At 46.2% G+C, this 18,888-nt stretch overlaps 1 protein-coding gene across 5 annotated transcripts in view; it reads right to left on the minus strand.

Moving 5' to 3' along the window:
• The window catches only part of NPRL3 (NPR3 like, GATOR1 complex subunit), a 96,866-nt gene that overhangs the window by 39,919 nt on the left and 38,059 nt on the right, over positions 1 to 18,888 (minus strand). For all 5 annotated transcript variants that reach the window (XM_084642283.1, XM_084642282.1, XM_084642284.1 and 2 more), the window contains 3 exons: positions 10,254 to 10,391; positions 9,134 to 9,290; positions 1,048 to 1,154 (listed from right to left, as the gene is read on the minus strand). In XM_084642283.1, the coding sequence (XP_084498409.1) occupies positions 1,048 to 1,154; positions 9,134 to 9,290; positions 10,254 to 10,391 (402 nt within the window). The remainder of the gene's footprint in view (positions 1 to 1,047; positions 1,155 to 9,133; positions 9,291 to 10,253; positions 10,392 to 18,888) is intronic.

Below are 18,888 nucleotides of genomic sequence, written 5' to 3' on the forward strand. Positions count from 1 at the left end.
TGGGCCCAGACTAAGAAGGTGTCTACTCTGTGAAAGAAGGTTATTGGAACATCTCTGAGGGTGAGCTATTACCTGTATCAGTTTCTTAATGTATTAGGCTTAGACTTGCATGTTTTGTTTTATTTTGCTTGGTAATTTACTTTATTCTGTCTGTTATTACTTGAAACCACTTAAATTCTACTTTTTATACTTAATAAAAATCACTTTGGTTTATTAATTAACCCAAAGTAAGTGATTAATACCGGAGGGGAGGAGAGAGGTGCATATCTCTTTATCAATGTTACTGGAGTGCAGACAATTTATGAGTTTGCCCTGTGTAAGCTTTATACAGAGTAAAACAGATTTGGGGTTTGGATCCCATTGGGAACTGGGTGTCTGGGTGTTGGAGATAAGTGACTTGCTGAGCAGTTTTTGGTTAAAGTCTGAAGCTTTGGGGGCGTGGACCAGACCTGGGTCTGCGTTGCAGCAGACTAGCAGGTCTGGCTCAACAAGGCAGGGTTCTGGACTCCCAAGCTGGCAGTGGAAAACAGGCTCAGAGGTAACTCCAGCACGTCAGGTGACAGCCTGAAGGGGGTCTCTGTGACCGAGCCCATCACACAAGGTACACCTATGCCTGAAGCCCCTGCAATGGAAGGGAATCAATTAAGACAGATACTCCCTCAGGCTCCATGCAAGAGTCCCTCTTCTTGGACATACTCAGCAGCCAAGAGTATTGAAAGGTTTAAAATGGTCTATGTTCACAGAGCAATTTCATGATGACAACACTGTACTGAGCTCCTGAAATTTGCTACCCACTCTATAAGTGTGCAAGTGAAGGCAAGCACACCTGTCACTGCCACAGAAGAGCTGCCCAATTCCTGTGTTCATCCCTGCACTGAACAGCCCTTAAGGGCTCATGAAATTCAAGCAAATTATAGTGTTTGTACATCTCAACAACTTCAATAGCACAGAAAGTATCACCACCCTGCCCAAATAAATGCCCAGGAAAAACAAATCTGCATTTTTCAAAGCAGTCCCACTACAGGCACTCATGGTCTGTCTACTTACAGACAAACACTGGCATTGGGGGACAGCATATAGACGTTGTTTTCACACAGTGGATAGACAATAATTGCTTTTCCCCAGTAAACCAGATGTGCAGCAAGCTGGAAAACCTGCATATAAAAAGAAACAAGACCAAAGATCATAATTAGGAAAGCAAAACAGCAACATTCAAACTCCCAGCAAAGAGCCCTTTATGCTGAGAGGAAAGCTCTGTCTGATCTGAAGAAAGCTAGCACTGTGCCATCACATCACTTCAATGGCAAAAATTTCTTAGAAGAAAATGATATAACATGTGGCACATCAAAAAAAGAGTCTGACAAAGCTTCCACAGAAGTGATGCATTTCCAGGGCTTGGCTTCACATATCTAAGCAAATTTTATGTTTCCTGCTTCAAAGGAATTTCTTCAGACTGTGCTAGTAAAGGGTTTTACAACCAAGTAGTTTCCTTTATGCTTCACCCATCAATGGTTTATGCATGCATTCCACACACACACAACACTTAAAATTCATTTGGTTAGATTAATATTTCATTCATATATATTAAAAATAAAATATAACTGAATAATTGGCTCACATCATATTAATGCATTAATTAAAAAGCAGTCAAAGTGGCACAGAAATACTGATCAGCTCAGCAACTTTGCAGTTGTTGTGAAAGTGACCATCAGTAATCCATTCTCTCTTTAAGCCATACATCCCTGTGTGTAACCACTCACCATAAGATACCGCTGAAAAATCTTTCTAAGCATTAATGAGGGGCTTTAAAGCAACAGAATCAAGATTTCAAAGATTTTCATTTTAATGGGGTCACCAGGGCTGGCTTAGACTTGCTGAGGCCCAGGGCCAAAGCCTGAGCCCCTCCACCCTGGGCCAGGGCCAAGTCAAAGCTCGTGGGCTTCCGCCCTGGGCAGCGGGGCTGAAGTTACAGGCTCCCTGCCTGGGGCTGAAGCCCTTGGGCTTCGGCTTTGGCCCCCCCCCCCGCCCAGGTACTGGGGCTTGGGAACCCCCCCCATCACCCCTCAGGCAGCAGAGCTTGGGCAGACTCATGCTTCGGTCCCTTTGTTGTCAGAAGGGGATCGCAGTGCAGTGAAGTTTGAGAACTCCTGGCCTAATGCAATAATGACCTGAAGAATAAGGAAGATCCTAAAGCTTCAGATAGCAGATATACACTTTTCTTTCTTTGCTCATTTTAGCAAATACAAAATACCAGCTGAATCACTTACCCAGAACCAAACTTAGGAAAGCAACATCCATTAGATTTCTGAATATTAGCCTTCAATATATTAATATACATCCAATAAACCGCATGGTTGAAAGAGAGCAAGCATTAAGAAAAAGCTGCAGAGTTAGGGCCAGGTTTTCACAGGCACTCAGAACCCAGGAGCTCCCACTATTTCCACTGGCAGCTGAGAGGTGTTGAGCATGTTTGAGAAAACAGTCACTAAATATAACTGGTTTCTCTCTTTTCTTCCCTGACAGTCATGTCTAACTCCACACGCCATTTTCCCTGCATTTGCAGAAGAGTACTTAGCATTGATTTCTTTCACTATAATTCTATAGTTTACTGAAGCAGTATTCAGAGTGGTAGCCGTGTTAATCTGTATCAGCAAAAAAACCCACAAAAAACGACGAGTACTTGTGGCACCTTAGAGAGTAACAAATTTATTTGGGCATAAGCTTTCGTGGGCTAAAACCCACTTAATCAGATGCATGCAGTGGAAAATACAGTAGGAAGATGATAGATAGATACACATATACACACACACAGAGAATATGAAAAAATGGGTGTTGCCATACCAACTGTAATGAGACCAATCAATTAAGGTGGGCTATTATCAACAGGAAAAAAAAAAAAACTTCTGTAGTGATAATCAGGATGGCCCATTTCAAACAGTTGACAAGAAGGCGTGAGTAACAGTAGGGGACAAAAATTAGCATGGGGAAATAGTTTTTACTTTGTGTAATGACCCATTCACTGCCAGTCTTTATTCAAGCCTAATTTAATGGTGTCCAGTTTGCAAATTAATTCCAATTCTGCAGTTTCTTGTTGGAGTCTGTTTTTGAAGTTTTTTTGTTGGAGAATTGCGACTTTTAGGTCTGAAATTGAGTGACCAGGGAGGTTGAAGTGTTCTCCAACTGGTTTTTGAATGTTACAATTCTTGATGTCTGATTTGGGTCCATTTATTTTTTTGCGTAGAGACGGTCTGATTTGGCCAATGCACGTGGCAGAGGGGCACATGAAGGCATATATCACATTGGTAGATGTGCAGGTGAACGAGCCTCTTATGGTGTGGCTGATGTGATTAGGTCCTATGATGGTGTCCCTTGAATAGATATGCGGACACAGTTGGCAATGGGGTTTGTTGCAAGGATAGGTTAATGGGTTAGTGTTTCTGTTGTGTGCTGTGTGGTTGCTGGTGAGTATTTGCTTCAGGTTGGGGGACTGTCTGTAAGCGAGGACTGGCCTGTCTCCCAAGATCTGTGAGAGTGAGGGATTGTCCTTCAGGATAGGTTGTAGATCCTTGATGATATGCTGGAGAGGTTTGAGTTAGAGGATTCCACCATGATTTCAACAATTCCTATCCCCCCCCCGCACCAACCTCAGCCTGGACCTGTCCACACATGAGATCCACTTCCTGGACACTAGAGTGCTAATAAGTGATGGCCACAAACATCACCCTATACCCTACAGACCACTATACTTACCTACATGCCTCCAGCTTTCATCCAGACCACATCATACGATCCACTGTCTACAGCCAAGCTCTATGATACAACCGCATTTGCTCCAATCCCTCAGACAGAGAAACACCTACAAGATCTCTATCAAGCATTCTTAAAACTACAATACCACCTGCTGAAGTGAAGAAACAGATTGACAGAGCCAGAAGAATACCCAGAAGTCACCTACTCCAGGACAGGCCCAACAAAGGAAGTAACAGAACGCCACTAGCGTCACCTTCAGCCCCCAACTCAAACCTCTCCAGCGCATCATCGAGGATGCCTGTAGTGGAGAGACACTGGGTGCCCAGATCTCTTTGGTCAGGGAGACTGGCATGCTGCATGGGGAAAGCATAGAACTCTTGGCCTTGGGAAAATTTAAAACAACTGTGCCTTTGGCGGAAGTGCACTTAGAATGGGAAGGTATAGGAGCATTTTAAAAGTTGGCGTGCTGGATTGCATTCCAGCAGGAGTTCATTCAGGTAATGCTGTATTACTATGTCCAAGGCTGTTAAATATGGTACCCATTGCAGACAGAAATATTGCTCTGTGATCCCAGGAGGGAACAGTGAAGACAGAGGAACAGCTAAAGGATGAGGGGACATCCCACCCCAGCTTAGAAGAGGGAAGCAGTCTCCAGGGACAAGGAAGGAGGACCCACTCCCAGTGGAGGAAGCAGCTCTCAGAGCTGCAGCAGGCAGGAATTTGCAGCAGAGCAGACAGAAGACCCATCCTTAGAAAGCACCATCAGAATAATCTCTGGGGGGAGTCCAGCTAGGGGAAACGGGGAAGGGTTTTCTGAAGAAGAGGAAAGATTGTACAGGGAAGCCCTGTAGAGGCTCTGAGATGCCTTATAAGAAACTTGTGCCAGTTAAACATAATAGGAAGCTAATGATGTTAGCCCACAATTGTCCTTTTGCTGGTCACTTGCAGACTTAAAAGGACTTATGAAAAGATAAGAAGGAATTTTTATTGACCAAATATTCGGAATGAGGTGAGAGACTATTGCAGGTCTTGTGACTTGTGCCAGGACCAGAAGAGGCCAGTATGGTCTTACAAAGCTCCCCTGCAACCCTTACTTGTTACTTACCTGCAACCAAGGAGGCAATTCTTAGGGTTCCAACAAATATTGTAGCTCTTTGCCCCAGCAAAACCAAAGGGGAAAACATTTTGATGAAAATGGATTATGCCACTAGGTATCCAGAAGCAGTTGCTTTAACATAGAGATTGATAAAGTGGCAAAAGCCCTTTTCCTAAAGAGATTTTGTCAGATTGTGTGTAAAATTTCACATCCCAAATATTCAGTGCATTGTGGAGGAGGTGTGATTTAAAACAGCTGAAGGCTGCCCCATATCACCCAGAGACGAACAGTTTGGTTGAAAGGTTCATAGGGACACTGAAATCTATGCTGGGAATGTATGCAAACAAAAGGGCAAGGGGCTTGGGATGAAAAATTACTCTGTTATTTGTCTTTAGGGAGGTGCCCCAAGAGTCCACAGAGTTTTCCCTATTTCATCTGCTGTATAAGAGAAAAAAGTGACAGGACACCTAGATCTTATCAGGCCCTTCTGGGAGATGGGTACGGAATCAGAAGGAGAACCAGCGATTGGATATGTACAAAAGTTCAGAAAGGAGTTAAGACATGCTGGACGTGGTTCAAACTAACCTCATGGATAGCCAGACCACACAAACAGCATAGTATGATAAGATGGCTTGAAGTTGTGCTGTTTTGAGGAGGGGGGTTGGTAATACTACTGAAACTGCTCTCTGTAAAAAGGGAGCAAAATGCAAAATTCATGGGAAGGTTGTGGAGAGAGAAAATCAAGTCATGTACAGTGTAAAAAGACCCCACAGCAAGAAGAAAAGGAGTACTTGTGGCACCTTAGAGACTAACCAATTTATTTGAGCATAAGCTTTCGTGAGATGCATCCGATGAAGTGAGCTGTAGCTCTCACAAGCTTATGCTCAAATAAATTGGTTAGTCTCTAAGGTGCCACAAGTACTCCTTTTCTTCTTGCGAATACAGACTAACACGGCTGTTACTCTGAAACCCACAGCAAGGTTGCCCACAGACAGTGCATGTGAATAGACAAAGCCTATCACAATACAGAAGTGATTGTGAATATGCTTTGTTGTGATGACAGGGAGTCTGAGACTTGACACTTCATTGATCTGGTGACTGAATGCCCCAATGACTCATCATTTGAAAGCACGGAGATATGCAAATTGCTAACAGACAGAGAGGGAAGAAATCTTGGCTGAAAGACACAAGCAGATATTTTCTAACATGCCAGTGATGACTCATAAAATGGTCCACAAGACGCTGTGGATCCCCAACCTGCACCTTGCAGGGCATACTGAACCACTGGGAAAGTGCACTAGCAAATTCATAAAGCAACACAGAGTATTCAGAATATGGGATCAAGTATCAGGGGGTAGCCGTCTTATTCTGTATCCACAAAAACAACAAGGAGTCCGTTGGCACCTTAAAGACTAACAGATTTGGGCATAAGTTTTTGTGGGTTTTTTTTATCACGAAAGCTTATGCCCAAATAAATCTGTTAGTCTTTAAGGTACCACCAGACTCCTTGTTGTTTTTTGGGGTATGGGAATAATTAAAGAGTCTGACAGTTCCTGGGTATCTCCTGTGTTGGTTCCTAAGACAGATAAGACTGTAAGGTTTGTGTTGATTATAGAAAATGCCATATTGTCACAGTTTCTGATGCCTATCCTATGCCCAGAATTGATAAAATGTTATATTTTGCTTTGCCCAAAGTATCTCTTAGCACAACTGATCTGGTAAAAGGATATTGGCAGATTCCTTTGGACAACGATGCATAGAAGAAATCTACTTTTATTACTAATATGGGTATAAACTTCATGAGTTCAAAATGTTATCTTTTGGATTAATTAATGCAGGAGCCACTTTTTAGAGGCTTGTCAACCAAGTGCTAAACAGATTATGAGACTTCACACAATAATATAGCGATGTTCAGCTACTCTTGGTTACTTCACAAGAGACACTGGAGGGCTGTACTTTCAAAACTCAGAGATGGAAGTCTTACTGTGAAGGTCTTTAAATGTACAATATGAGCAATAAAGGTTCCTTATTTGGGATACTGTGTAAGAGGGTGGCCAAATCTCTCCTGATCCCTTGAAAGCAGAAGCTATTAACAACTGCCCTGTGCCCCAGACCAAAAAGCAGGCCCAATCTTTCATAGGCATGGTTAACTATTACTGCTGATTTATGCAGGAGTTCATTGACATTATGTCTGCTATCACAGACTTCTGCAAGAAGACAAAGCCAAACAGAGTGGTGTGGACAAAAGTTTGTCAAGAGAGTTTTGATAAAGAAAAATCTCGTCAGAAAAGCCTGTTGTGGCCAGTCCAGATTTTGACAAAATGCACATGAATGCATCAGACCTTGGTTTAGATTCAGTTCTAATGCAGTCGGGGAAAGTAACAAAAAGCAGTCCACTGCTTTCTGAAGTAAAGAAGTTGGCACCCACCAAACAGAATTACTCTGTCATAGGAAAGAGTGGTATGCCATTGTATGGCGTTATCATGCACTTAAGGCCTTTTCTCTAACAGAAAATTCAGGGTTCTAACTGACCCCTCTCCATCAGTTTGGTTACACAGAACCAAGGGCACCAATTCCAAACTGCTGCGGCGGTGTAGGATGTTCCAAGAATATATGGAAATTGTGCATATTAAAAGGGAAAGAAAATATAGTGGTATATCTCTGTCCAGGAAAGAGGATTCTGATCCACTGCCTACTGTTCAGCCTACGGCTGACCCTCCTACAGCACTGTAAGAGGGGAGGTATGACCCTTGCAGCCCCTCAGTGCTAACTGGCAGAGGCCCCTCCATATTGTAATTCATATTAGACCGGACACACTCATTACCCCTCGACATACTTTTGTCATAATATGTATGTATTATGGGGTCATGTATCACATGTAAATTGGTGACATGCTGGTCCCAAAAATCACTGTGTGATGTACGTTCAGATTATGTACGAAGAGTCGTATACGTGTCCTGGAAATGTGTTCTTAAAATGTGTTTGGGAAGTGGTGCAAAAAATCAGCCTGCCCTCCGCAAAGGAATGTGTATTTACCTGCCTAACTAGCTTGATAACTGGCAAAGAACAATGAAAATACATTTACATGCACAGAAGACAAAGCTATCAAGTTAACAAGCTATGGGGGAAGGAGCTTAGTGAGCTCAGTAGGGGGACCGGAGGGGGGTGGGGTGGGGGAAGCGTTTCCTGGCTCTTGAGGTCTAGAAAATGGGCTTTGGGTAATATAAGGGGAGCAGGTTAGACAGGGATGGTCTATGTATTCTGCCTCAGTAGGAGGGCGGGACTTGAGGTCCCTTCCAGTTGGACATTTCTATGATTCTATCTGGTCTGGCTGCTGTCAGAGACAGGATTCTGGACTATATGCACCACAGGACTGGCAATTCTTGTGAAGCCAGATTCCCTGAAGATTGGAGAAGCAGGAAAACATGACACACATTAGAAATTCAGCCTCTCAGACAGCTAGACATTTTTCAGTTTCTAGCGTATAAACCCTGTCATTTTTGTACTGTTGCAGCCCCTGTTTCAGGGCTAAGATATTCTCTCGTCCCAGCAGCACAACTTAAGAATAAACTGACATTTCCCACAGGGTGGGAAACCCAGGCCACCACCAAACCACGATCCAGACACTGAACTGAATTGAGTGTTGCTGAACTGACCCTGTTATACTGTCTCCCCTGCTCCTCACCCCCAACCCACTTATTTGTCCTATCTTACCATTTTACCTTTTAGACAGTCAGCTCTTTGGGGCAAGGACTGATTTATTGTGTGTTTGTACAGCACCTTGTACAATGGAGCCCAATCTGATTGTGGTGTTTGGGAGTTAGCACAACATGTATAAGATAGCAGGTAGAATAGCTACACAATGCTGAAACAGCAAAGTAGCATTTCTGCTCTCTCAGAAAGGAGGAAACCCAAATCCAGCACTGTGAATTAGCAGACCCAGGTGCAACAGTAACAGATATTCTGAGACTGGGCAAGGTTAGATTGCACGTACATTTTAAATGTACACTTACAAAGTAAAGAGCAATGTGAAAGAGAGAGTAGGGGATTAAATTACTAGAGGCCAAGTTAAAGTTCGTTCTGAATTGGCTAACAGCACGAGGGCTGACCAACTTCTCCCTCCACCAGGAGGGGCTGATGCCTTCTCCAACCCTGTCCCTAGCGCTAAGACTTTAGCCCTTTGAGCATTCTATGCACATATAAAGGATACTATAGAAACACCACAGACACTAAGAAGGAAAATGCCGAATGAATTGAAACAGCTTCAATTAAAACGGTCAGCTGTACCTGTAGTAATGCCAGGTCAGCATCCTGAGCCAACTGCTGCAGATTCTTCACAGCAGAGGTAGTTTTAATCACTCTCACCAGGGCCGGGGAACAGTCCAATGGGAGCTCATTAAGCAACGATTTCTCATCATTCAGTAGTAATAAGGCATGGTAAGGCCTGTAGAAAGAACATTGCCATCTGTAATTGCTTCTTTCTTGAAGGATGAGGATACCTCACTATGGCAGAGACCTGGAACATGTGGTCAAGCTACTGGCAAAATAGACCATCTGATACTGTGATAGCTATAGCGAAGGACTATGTTCACAGTTGGTTCATTCTTGTTTAGGTCACGAGACAAGCTGCCTTCTGTCAAAAAGAGTCTTAAGCCTCTATCACCATTTGGAAAGCCTAAAAGCTAGCCAGACAGGTGGACAGATTGTGGTCCCAAGGGAGCAGGGATGAAATGCACACACCTCACTGTGCACTGCTGATCAGAACTGGGCACTAAAAATGAAAGTAATGAAGCAGGTGACTTTTACAGCTAAACCTCCATAGAACAGCGGGAAACAAAAATGGGACCAAAAAACCTACAGGAAATACCCATCCTTCTGAATTTAGATACTTCATGGAACTGTGATATGGACAAGAAATCACCTCAACGTGAATATGGTTAAAATGAACTGTTTGCTTTTAAGGATGGCACTTTGAATGGGGAATATCTTGCAATAACCTCTAAGACAAGATCTTTCAACTGTAAACAATGCAGAAGCTGGCTGCTGCATTACATTGAAACCTCAGCATTGCCACCGAGTGTGTTCAGTCAATAACAGTGCTACAAATACCTGGAAAAAAAAAATCTTGACACAAGAGAACAGGCTGGGGCGCAGAGCTTGGTGTCAGCTCATTATCACCACTTTGAGAACCAAAATGGGCTCTAATTTTCACACCACACCACAAAGACACAGTCCATTTCCAAGATTTGGGAGCACAAAGAAAATAGTCAATCTTCATTATTTTCTGTAACATTTTTCAGGAAGGCTGTAAAGTGTTTGGGTCAATCAGAACAAAGGGAGAGAAGTCAAATGTTAGTGTTAGAAAGGCACAAGAACATGCAGGCACTGAAGAACGGGGTATATTTACCTAATAGCTTTCAGGCTTCTTTCAATCGCTTCAGGAGGTATAAAGCTTGTTGCAACATAATGGATTTTATGAGGCAGACAGAAACTCACTTCAAGCCAGTTGTTGATGTGCAATCTCACCACCCCTGTAGTGCAAAGACTTAAACAAAAAATAAATAAAAAATAAAATAAATACAGCATTTGCTGCCTTTCTCCTGAGGCAAAGCGATGGGCCAGATTCACTCGTGCTGATGCCAGAACAACAAGAGAGGAGAGAGACTGCACCTCCCTCCTTTCAGCAGCTGCCAGGGACCAATTTGACTCTAGTCCAGGGGTGGACAAACTTTTTGGTCTGAGGGCCACATCAGGGAATAGAAATTGTATGGCGGGACATGAACACTCACAAAATTGGGGTAGGGGTGCGGGATGAGAGGTTTGGGGTGCAGGAGGGTGCTGGGATCGAGGGGTTTGGAGAGCGGGGAGAGGGATCAGGGCTGGGGCAGGGGGTTGGGGCTTGGAGAGAGGCTCAGGGGTGCAGGCTCTGAGCAATGCTTACCTCAAGTGAATCCCGGAAGCAGTGGCATGTCCCTTCTCTGGCTCCTACGCGTGGAGCAGCCCCCAACCCTGCTAGAGCGCCGGAGCGGGGCCATGCAGCTGCTTCCAGGAGCTGCGTGGTGCAGCCCCCAGAGCCTGTGCCCCAGTGCGGGGCTATGCCCCGGCCCCCAACCCAGCACCCCCGGCTGCAGCGCCAGAGTAGGGAAAGCCCCAGACCCAGCTCCCCACCCCTGCTCTGGTCCATAAGGCCTGCTTTAATTTGTCTCTTATAGGCTGTTGCATGGTCACAGAATCATACGAATGCCCCAATCACTCTCCCTCTCTCCCTCCTCCAGCTGGCCCTCACCCCACACCAATGCACCAGGGAGGGAGGAGGATCTCCTATAAATGTGATGCAGAGGCCCTGTGGTGGGGTGTTCCCAAGGGAGGTATGGTGGGACTGGAGGATGGCACACGGGGCAATGATGAATTGGGCCCAATGTTTCCATCATAATTTTACCGTATGATAAAGAGGGAGGGAAGTTCCCTTACTGCGCTTTAGGCATTACAGAGCAACATGACACCACAACACTGATTCCATAGATTCTACCTAGGTGGTGTGTTTCCCATTGACCTGCTCCTGCTTGTCACAGGAAATCATGAAAGTTGCTGTTAAATAGTTCCTTCATTCTAGGAAAGCACAGCAGCTAAAACTAAACTTTTAAACTTCCCAAAAGAACAGGATTGAAGTGGAGAGAATATGCACGTCAGGAAAGATAATGAAGTCTGATCCCAGTGTTTGGCTGGAAAGCAGCTTTAAGTATCTTTTATTTACTACCCCTAGAAAGTAGGACACATAGCAAGCAGGGAGTTTGGGGCAGCCGGCTTCACTCAAGCAGATCTTTGTTCTTGTTTTTAGACAGTGACATATTTACTCCTTATCTTTATGGCATTCACTACCTCCTCCACCACCCAAGTACAAGCACACTTGGGTGAAACACCCCATCCTCTCTGTATTATAAACATATCTGCTCAAAAAGTCATTTCTCGTGACTTGGGTGTGCTGGCTGAGGCCATAAAAAAAAGCTGATGTCCCATCCACGCCAGCTGACATCAGCATTTACATTAAACAGTTCCTAAAACAGAGCCTGAAAATCAGTTCAGTACATGGAGCCCTAAAACACTGTCTCTAGCTGCAGGACTATCTGGATTCAGAACCACAGAGGTCACCAAAAAACCTCGGTTCTCTCTGGATTGCATTTTTTAGGGTTTTGGTTTTTAATACATTACACAATATTTTCAAAAAGGTTCTATATTTAAATGATTTCTCTGACAAGCTGTATTCAAAGCACACTCCCCAACAAAGTTGTTAAAAACTGACAAAGCCAAGTAATGCACATGCCAAGAAAGAGGCAGTTAATCAACCTCAGGAGGCTTGGCTTAAGGGCAGGCAGTGTCCCACTTCCCCTGGATTTTCGAAACCACCAAACACTAGGAATAAAGTTGTAGAGTCTTTGCCAAAGTCTCACTTCCAGACAACCCAAAAGGAAATGTCATCTATGGAGCACCACCTCTACCAATCCAGGGCTCTCCTTTGGGAATTGATCATTTGCTCTAAAACATTTCAGAGTGGAAAAGAACCAAATTAGAAAAAGAACTTACATTTACCCAACCAGTGTGAAAGAGGGGTCACACTAATCTCCTGACTGCTGGCTAGTTGCCAGGTTTTTGACCAACGGGAACCAGTGGTTTGCAGGCTGCTCTGCTGATGATGCCAGTGCAGAGCAGAGAGGGAAGTTTATTGCCAGAAGCACTATTAATCAAAAGTGGGTGCCTTAAAATTAGCTACCTAACTACATTCAGAGCCAAGTGGCCTGACTTTCAGCCGTTCTGAAAACCTACGGCTCCCGCTAGCCTATGGCTGAGCATCCGTGGTTTTAAATTTTACACCAAAGATTACATTTTTGAAATTTTTGGCCAATTTTTTTTTAAAGTTTAAAAATTTAAAATCAAAGGTACTGTACACCAGTACAGCAGAGAGATTTGAGTGATAAGTGTACAAACAGGAACACGAGAATATTGGTTTCTGGCTCTGAGAATTGAGAATTAAAGTCCAATAATTTTGTTAGTAGTTTTTGGAGCTGTGCTTTTTCTTTGTGCCAGACACTAGATCTCAGCAGAAGCAAGTCCAGTAATAAAAGTGTCACACAGAAACAGCCCAAGAATTTACCCTTATCTCTGTGCAAAAAGCATTACAACACCGCACTGCACCCAAAGCCCTGGGGTGCACTTCGCTGCTTGGCAGTGGCCGGGCTGTGAGGGTGTGTGTTTTTCCTCTGATACCCTCATTTTATGTCAATCTTCAAAACAGTCAAAAATATCATAAAATAAAATAAACCACCTTAATTGAAAATCCCATTTTAAAAATTAAGCATTGCAAAGTTTCATTTAAATAAATTTCCTAATTATTCTCTGAACAGGTGCACATAGACATTTTCCTGCCAGTATGACTCAGCCTAGAGCTGGCAAGCCCAATTCTCAGTTCAGTATAAAGCCTTTTCATATTGCAGTCATTCTACTGAGACAGCCACCAAAGGAGCTAATTATGTGCCGTTATGTGCTCACATGCTCCTTATGGGCACATGAGTCCCATCAATAGCATCACCACCATTAGGAAACAGGGTGGACAGAAGAGTTTCCCCACAGTGCACCATGTTTCTAAGGCTACAGCAGGGGTGGGCAAACTTTTTGGCCCAAGGGCCACACCTGGGTGGGGAAATTGCATGCAGGGCCATGAATGTAGGGCTGGGGCAGTGATACAGAAGCGAGTGCAGGGTATGGGAGTGGGTGTCGTGTGCAGAAAGGGGCTCAGGGCAAAGGGCTGGGGCGCAGGAGGGATGCCGGGTGTACAAGGAGGCTCAGGGCAGGGGGTTGCGGTGCAGGAGGGGGTGTAGAGTGCGGGACGGGGCTCAGGGCAGGGGGTTGGGGTGCAGGAGGGGGGTGCAGAGTGCAGGAGGGGGGTCAGGGCAGGGGCTGCAGGAGGGATTTGGGATGCAGGCTCCGGCCCAGGACCGCTTACCTTGAGCGGCTCTGGGGTGGCAGTGGCGTGCAGCAGAGCGAAGGCAGATCCTTGCCTGCCCTGGCTCTGCGCCGCTCCCAGAAGCAGCCGGCACCACGTCCCTGCGGCCCCTGGGGGAGGGAGGGGCAGAGGGCTCCACGCGCTGCTCTCGCCTGCGGGTACCTCCCCAAAGCTCTCATTGGCTGCAGTTCCCCATTCCCAGCCAATGGGAGCTGCAGGGGGCGGTGCCTGCAGGCAAAGGCAGCATGAGGAGCTCTCTGCCCCCCTCCCTAGGGGCCGCAGGGACATGGTGCCGGCCACTTCTGGGAGTGGCGTAGGGCCAGGGCAGGCAGGGAGCCTGCCGTAGCCCCGTGGCACCATGGGGGTGGCAATCCCGCTGGCTGGATCCAAAGCCCTCATGGGCCGGATCCAGCCCATGAGCCATAGTTTGCCCACCTTGCGCTACAGTGTCGACATGGGGTGGGGGTGGGGGGCGCTAGACACTTCAGGATACCTTTACTTTGATTTGGGTCTGTGCACTTCAGTGTGGATGCCAGAACCCAAGGTTTGAGCATGAGTCAGAAAATTCTTAACCTATTGTTAAAATTAAATGTAGACACGTAAGCCCAGGGTTCCCAACAGATCACCTAACTCAAGTCCCACTATCCCTAAGTTTACATTGCTGTGTAAACAATAGCCTAAATTACCAAATATTCCACCCCAAGTCATGAATTCGCATAACAATTTTCAAATTTATCTGACTGTATGTAGTGTTTACACAAGTCTGAAAAGTCAGCTTTAAACTGAAGCTATGTTACAGATTTAGCTAGAGTGCAGCTTCTTGCCACCCCATAACAGAGAAGTAATGGAGCAGAACAGGATTCTGTTCTGTGTTGTGCACCATCAAACTCGTTAGCTAAGATCTCACCCCAGAATCATTACTGGTAATGATCTGAGCTGCAGAAAGACCACAGCTTTACTCTCAGATCCCAGGCTGAACTTGAAGACCTGGTAGATAGAAAAATCCATTACTTGTAAATTAAGCAGATTTGATATGGAAGCCACTAAGAGTTGGAAGCCACTCTCACACATTCCTGAATCCCACATCCAGTCAGCAGCCAGAAGCCTTTAAAGGGCATCCAAAATTACACCACAGTACTACAAACTCCCTGGTTTTTCTTGGGCTTAAAGGATGAAATTTAAAACACACTTGTTTATCCTGGCTAAGGAATATCCAGCAGATTCACCCACAATTGACGTACATTTTGTAACAAGCCATCAAGAGTGAACTCTTAAAATACAGCACAGTCATACAGTATTCTGGATATAATATTCACTCACACTGTTTACAATGCTCAAAGGAAACATGAAAATAAAAATGGACTCCACAGAACAAATTATTAGGGGTGGGATCCATGAAGGGACTTAGGCACTGGAACTCAAGAGTCACAGGGCCTAATTTTTAGGTGTCTAGAAAAAAAAACTGTGATCCATAAAGATGAGTTAGGTACCATGGGTCCCTGAACAATGAACAGGGAGGGACAGACACCTAAGAATGCAATCCACAAAAGCCAACAAGCTATTCCAAAGCTGCCTAAGCTAGCCAAAGGTAGATGCCGGCAAGAGGGGTGTGTGCTAAGGCCCACCCCTCTGTCAAACAAGCACCTAAGTCTGTGCTGGGGGGGGGGGGAGCAGAATGAGAATGAGCCAATGAGAATGAGACACACACTCTGTAGTCCAGTGGTCAGGGCACCCACTGGGAGGTGGGAGACCTAGGGTATGTCTACACTACGAAACTAGGTCGAATTTATAGAAGTCGGTTTTTTAGAAATCGGTTTTATATATTCGAGTGTGTGTGTCCCCACAGAAAATGCTCTAAGTGCATTAACTCGGCGGAGCGCTTCCACAGTACCGAGGCAAGCGTCGACTTCCGGAGTGTTGCACTGTGGGTAGCTATCCCACAGTTCCCGCAGTCTCCGCTGCCCATTGGAATTCTGGGTTGAGATCCCAATGCCTGATGGGGCTAAAACATTGTCGCGGGTGGTTCTGGGTACATATCGTCAGGCCCCCGTTCCCTCCCTCCCTCCGTGAAAGCAAGGGCAGACAATCATTTCGCGCCTTTTTTCCTGAGTTACCTGTGCAGACGCCATACCACGGCAAGCATGGAGCCCGCTCAGGTAACCGTCACCCTATGTCTCCTGGGTGCTGGCAGACGCGGTACGGCTTTGCTGCACAGTAGCAGCAACCCATTGCCTTCTGGCAGCAGACGGTGCAATACGACTGGTAGTCGTCCTCGTCGTGTCCGAGGTGCTCCTGGCCACGTCGGCTGGGAGCGCCTGGGCAGACATGGGCGCAGGGACTAAATTTGGAGTGACTTGACCAGGTCATTCTCTTTAGTCCTGCAGTCCTATTGAACCGTCTTATGGTGAGCGGGCAGGCGATACGGACTGCTAGCAGTCGTACTGTACCATCTTCTGCCAGGCAGGCAAGAGATGAGGATTGCTAGCAGTCGTATTGTACCATCTTATGCCAGGCAGGCAAGAGATGAAGATGGCTAGCAGTCGTACTGTACCATCTTCTGCCAAGCAGCCATGAGATGTGGATGGCATGCAGTCCTTCTGCACCGTCTGCTGCCAGCCAAAGATGTAAAAGATAGATGGAGTGGGTCAGAACAAGAAATAGACCAGATTTGTTTTGTACTCATTTGCCTCCTCCCCTGTCTAGATCACACTGCAGTCACTCACAGAGAAGGTGCAGCGAGGTAAATCTAGCCATGTATCAATCAGAGGCCAGGCTAACCTCCTTGTTCCAATAACAACGATAACTTAGGTGCACCATTTCTTATTGGAACCCTCCGTGCAGTCCTGCCTGAAATACTCCTTGATGTACAGGCACACCCTTTGTTGATTTTAGCTCCCTGAAGCCAACCCTGTAAGCCGTGTCGTCAGTCGCCCCTCCCTCCATCAGAGCAACGGCAGACAATCGTTCCGCGCCTTTTTTCTGTGCGGACACCATACCAAGGCAAGCATGGAGGCCGCTGAGCTCATTTTGGCAATTAGGAGCACATTAAACACCACACGCATTATCCAGCAGTATATGCAGCACCAGAACATGGCAACGCGATACCGCGTGAGGAGGCGACGTCAGCGCGGTCCCGTGAGTGATCAGGACATGGACACAGATTTCTCTGAAAGCATGGTGCTAATGGGGCAGGTTCATGCTGTGGAACGCCGATTCTGGGCTCGGGAAACAAGCACAGACTGGTGGGACCGCATAGTGTTGCAGGTCTGGGACGATTCCCAGTGGCTGCGAAACTTTCGCATGCGTAAGGGCACTTTCATGGAACTTTGTGACTTGCTTTCCCCTGCCCTGAAGCGCATGAATACCAGGATGAGAGCAGCCCTCACAGTTGAGAAGCGAGTGGCGATAGCCCTGTGGAAGCTTGCAACGCCAGACAGCTACCGGTCAGTTGGGAATCAATTTGGAGTGGGCAAATCTACTGTGGGGGCTGCTGTTATGCAAGTAGCTCACGCAATCAAAGATCTGCTGATATCAAGGGTAGTGACCCTGGGAAATGTGCAGGTCACAGTGGATGGCTTTGCTGCAATGGGATTCCCTAACTGTGGTGGGGCTATAGACGGAACCCATATCCCTATCTTGGCACCGGAGCACCAAGCCGCCGAGTACATAAACCGCAAGGGGTACTTTTCGATAGTGCTGCAAGCTCTGGTGGATCACAAGGGACGTTTCACCAACATCAACGTGGGATGGCCGGGAAAGGTCCATGATGCTCGCATCTTCAGGAACTCTGGTCTGTTTCAAAAGCTGCAGGAAGGGACTTTATTCCCAGACTAGAAAATAACTGTTGGGGATGTTGAAATGCCTATATGTATCCTTGGGGACCCAGCCTACCCCTTAATGCCATGGCTCATGAAGCCGTACACAGGCAGCCTGGACAGTAGGCAGGAGCTGTTCAACTACAGGCTGAGCAAGTGCAGAATGGTGGTAGAATGTGCATTTGGACGTTTAAAGGCGCGCTGGCGCAGTTTACTGACTCACTTAGACCTCAGCGAAACCAATATTCCCACTGTTATTACTGCTTGCTGTGTGCTCCACAATATCTGTGAGAGTAAGGGGGAGACGTTTATGGCGGGGTGGGAGGCTGAGGCAAATCGCCTAGCTGCTGGTTACGCGCAGCCAGACACCAGGGCGGTTAGAAGAGCACAGGAGGGCGCAGTACGCATCAGAGAAGCTTTGAAAACCAGTTTCATGACTGGCCAGGCTACGGTGTGAAAGTTCTGTTTGTTTCTCCTTGATGAAACCCCCCGCCCCTTGGTTCACTCTACTTCCCTGTAAGCTAACCACCCTCCCCTCCTCCCTTTAATCACCGCTTGCAGAGGCAATAAAGTCATTGCTGCTTCACAGTCATGCATTCGTTATTCATTCATCACACAAATAGGGAGATGACTACCAAGGTATCCCAGGAGGGGTGGTGGAGGAGGGAAGGAAAATGCCACACAGCACTTTAAGCACAGCACTTTAAAAGTTTACAACTTTAAAATTTATTGAATGACAGCCTTCTTTTTTTTGGGCAATCCTCTGTGGTGGAGTGGCTGGTTGGCCGGAGGCCCCCCCACCGCGTTCTTGGGCGTCTGGGTGTGGAGGCTATGGAACTTGGGGAGGAGGGCGGTTGGTTACAGAGGGGCAGCAGTGGCAGTCTGTGCTCCAGCTGCCTTTGCTGCAGCTCAACCATACACTGGAGCATACTGGTTTGGTCCTGCAGCAGCCTCAGCATTGAATCCTGCCTCCTCTCATCACGCTGCCGCCACATTTGAGCTTCAGCCCTGTCTTCAGCCCGCCACTTACTCTCTTCAGCCCGCCACCTCTCCTCCCGATCATTTTGTGCTTTCCTGCACTCTGACATTATTTGCCTCCACGCATTCGTCTGTGCTCTGTCAGTGTGGGAGGACAGCATGAGCTCAGAGAACATTTCATCGCGAGTGTGTTTTTTTTTTCCTCTTTCTAAGCTTCACTAGCCTCTGGGAAGGAGAAGATCCTGTGATAA

This window comes from Lepidochelys olivacea (assembly GCF_965140295.1).
Source record: "Lepidochelys olivacea isolate rLepOli2 genome assembly, chromosome: 10".
NCBI lineage: Eukaryota > Metazoa > Chordata > Testudines > Cheloniidae > Lepidochelys > Lepidochelys olivacea.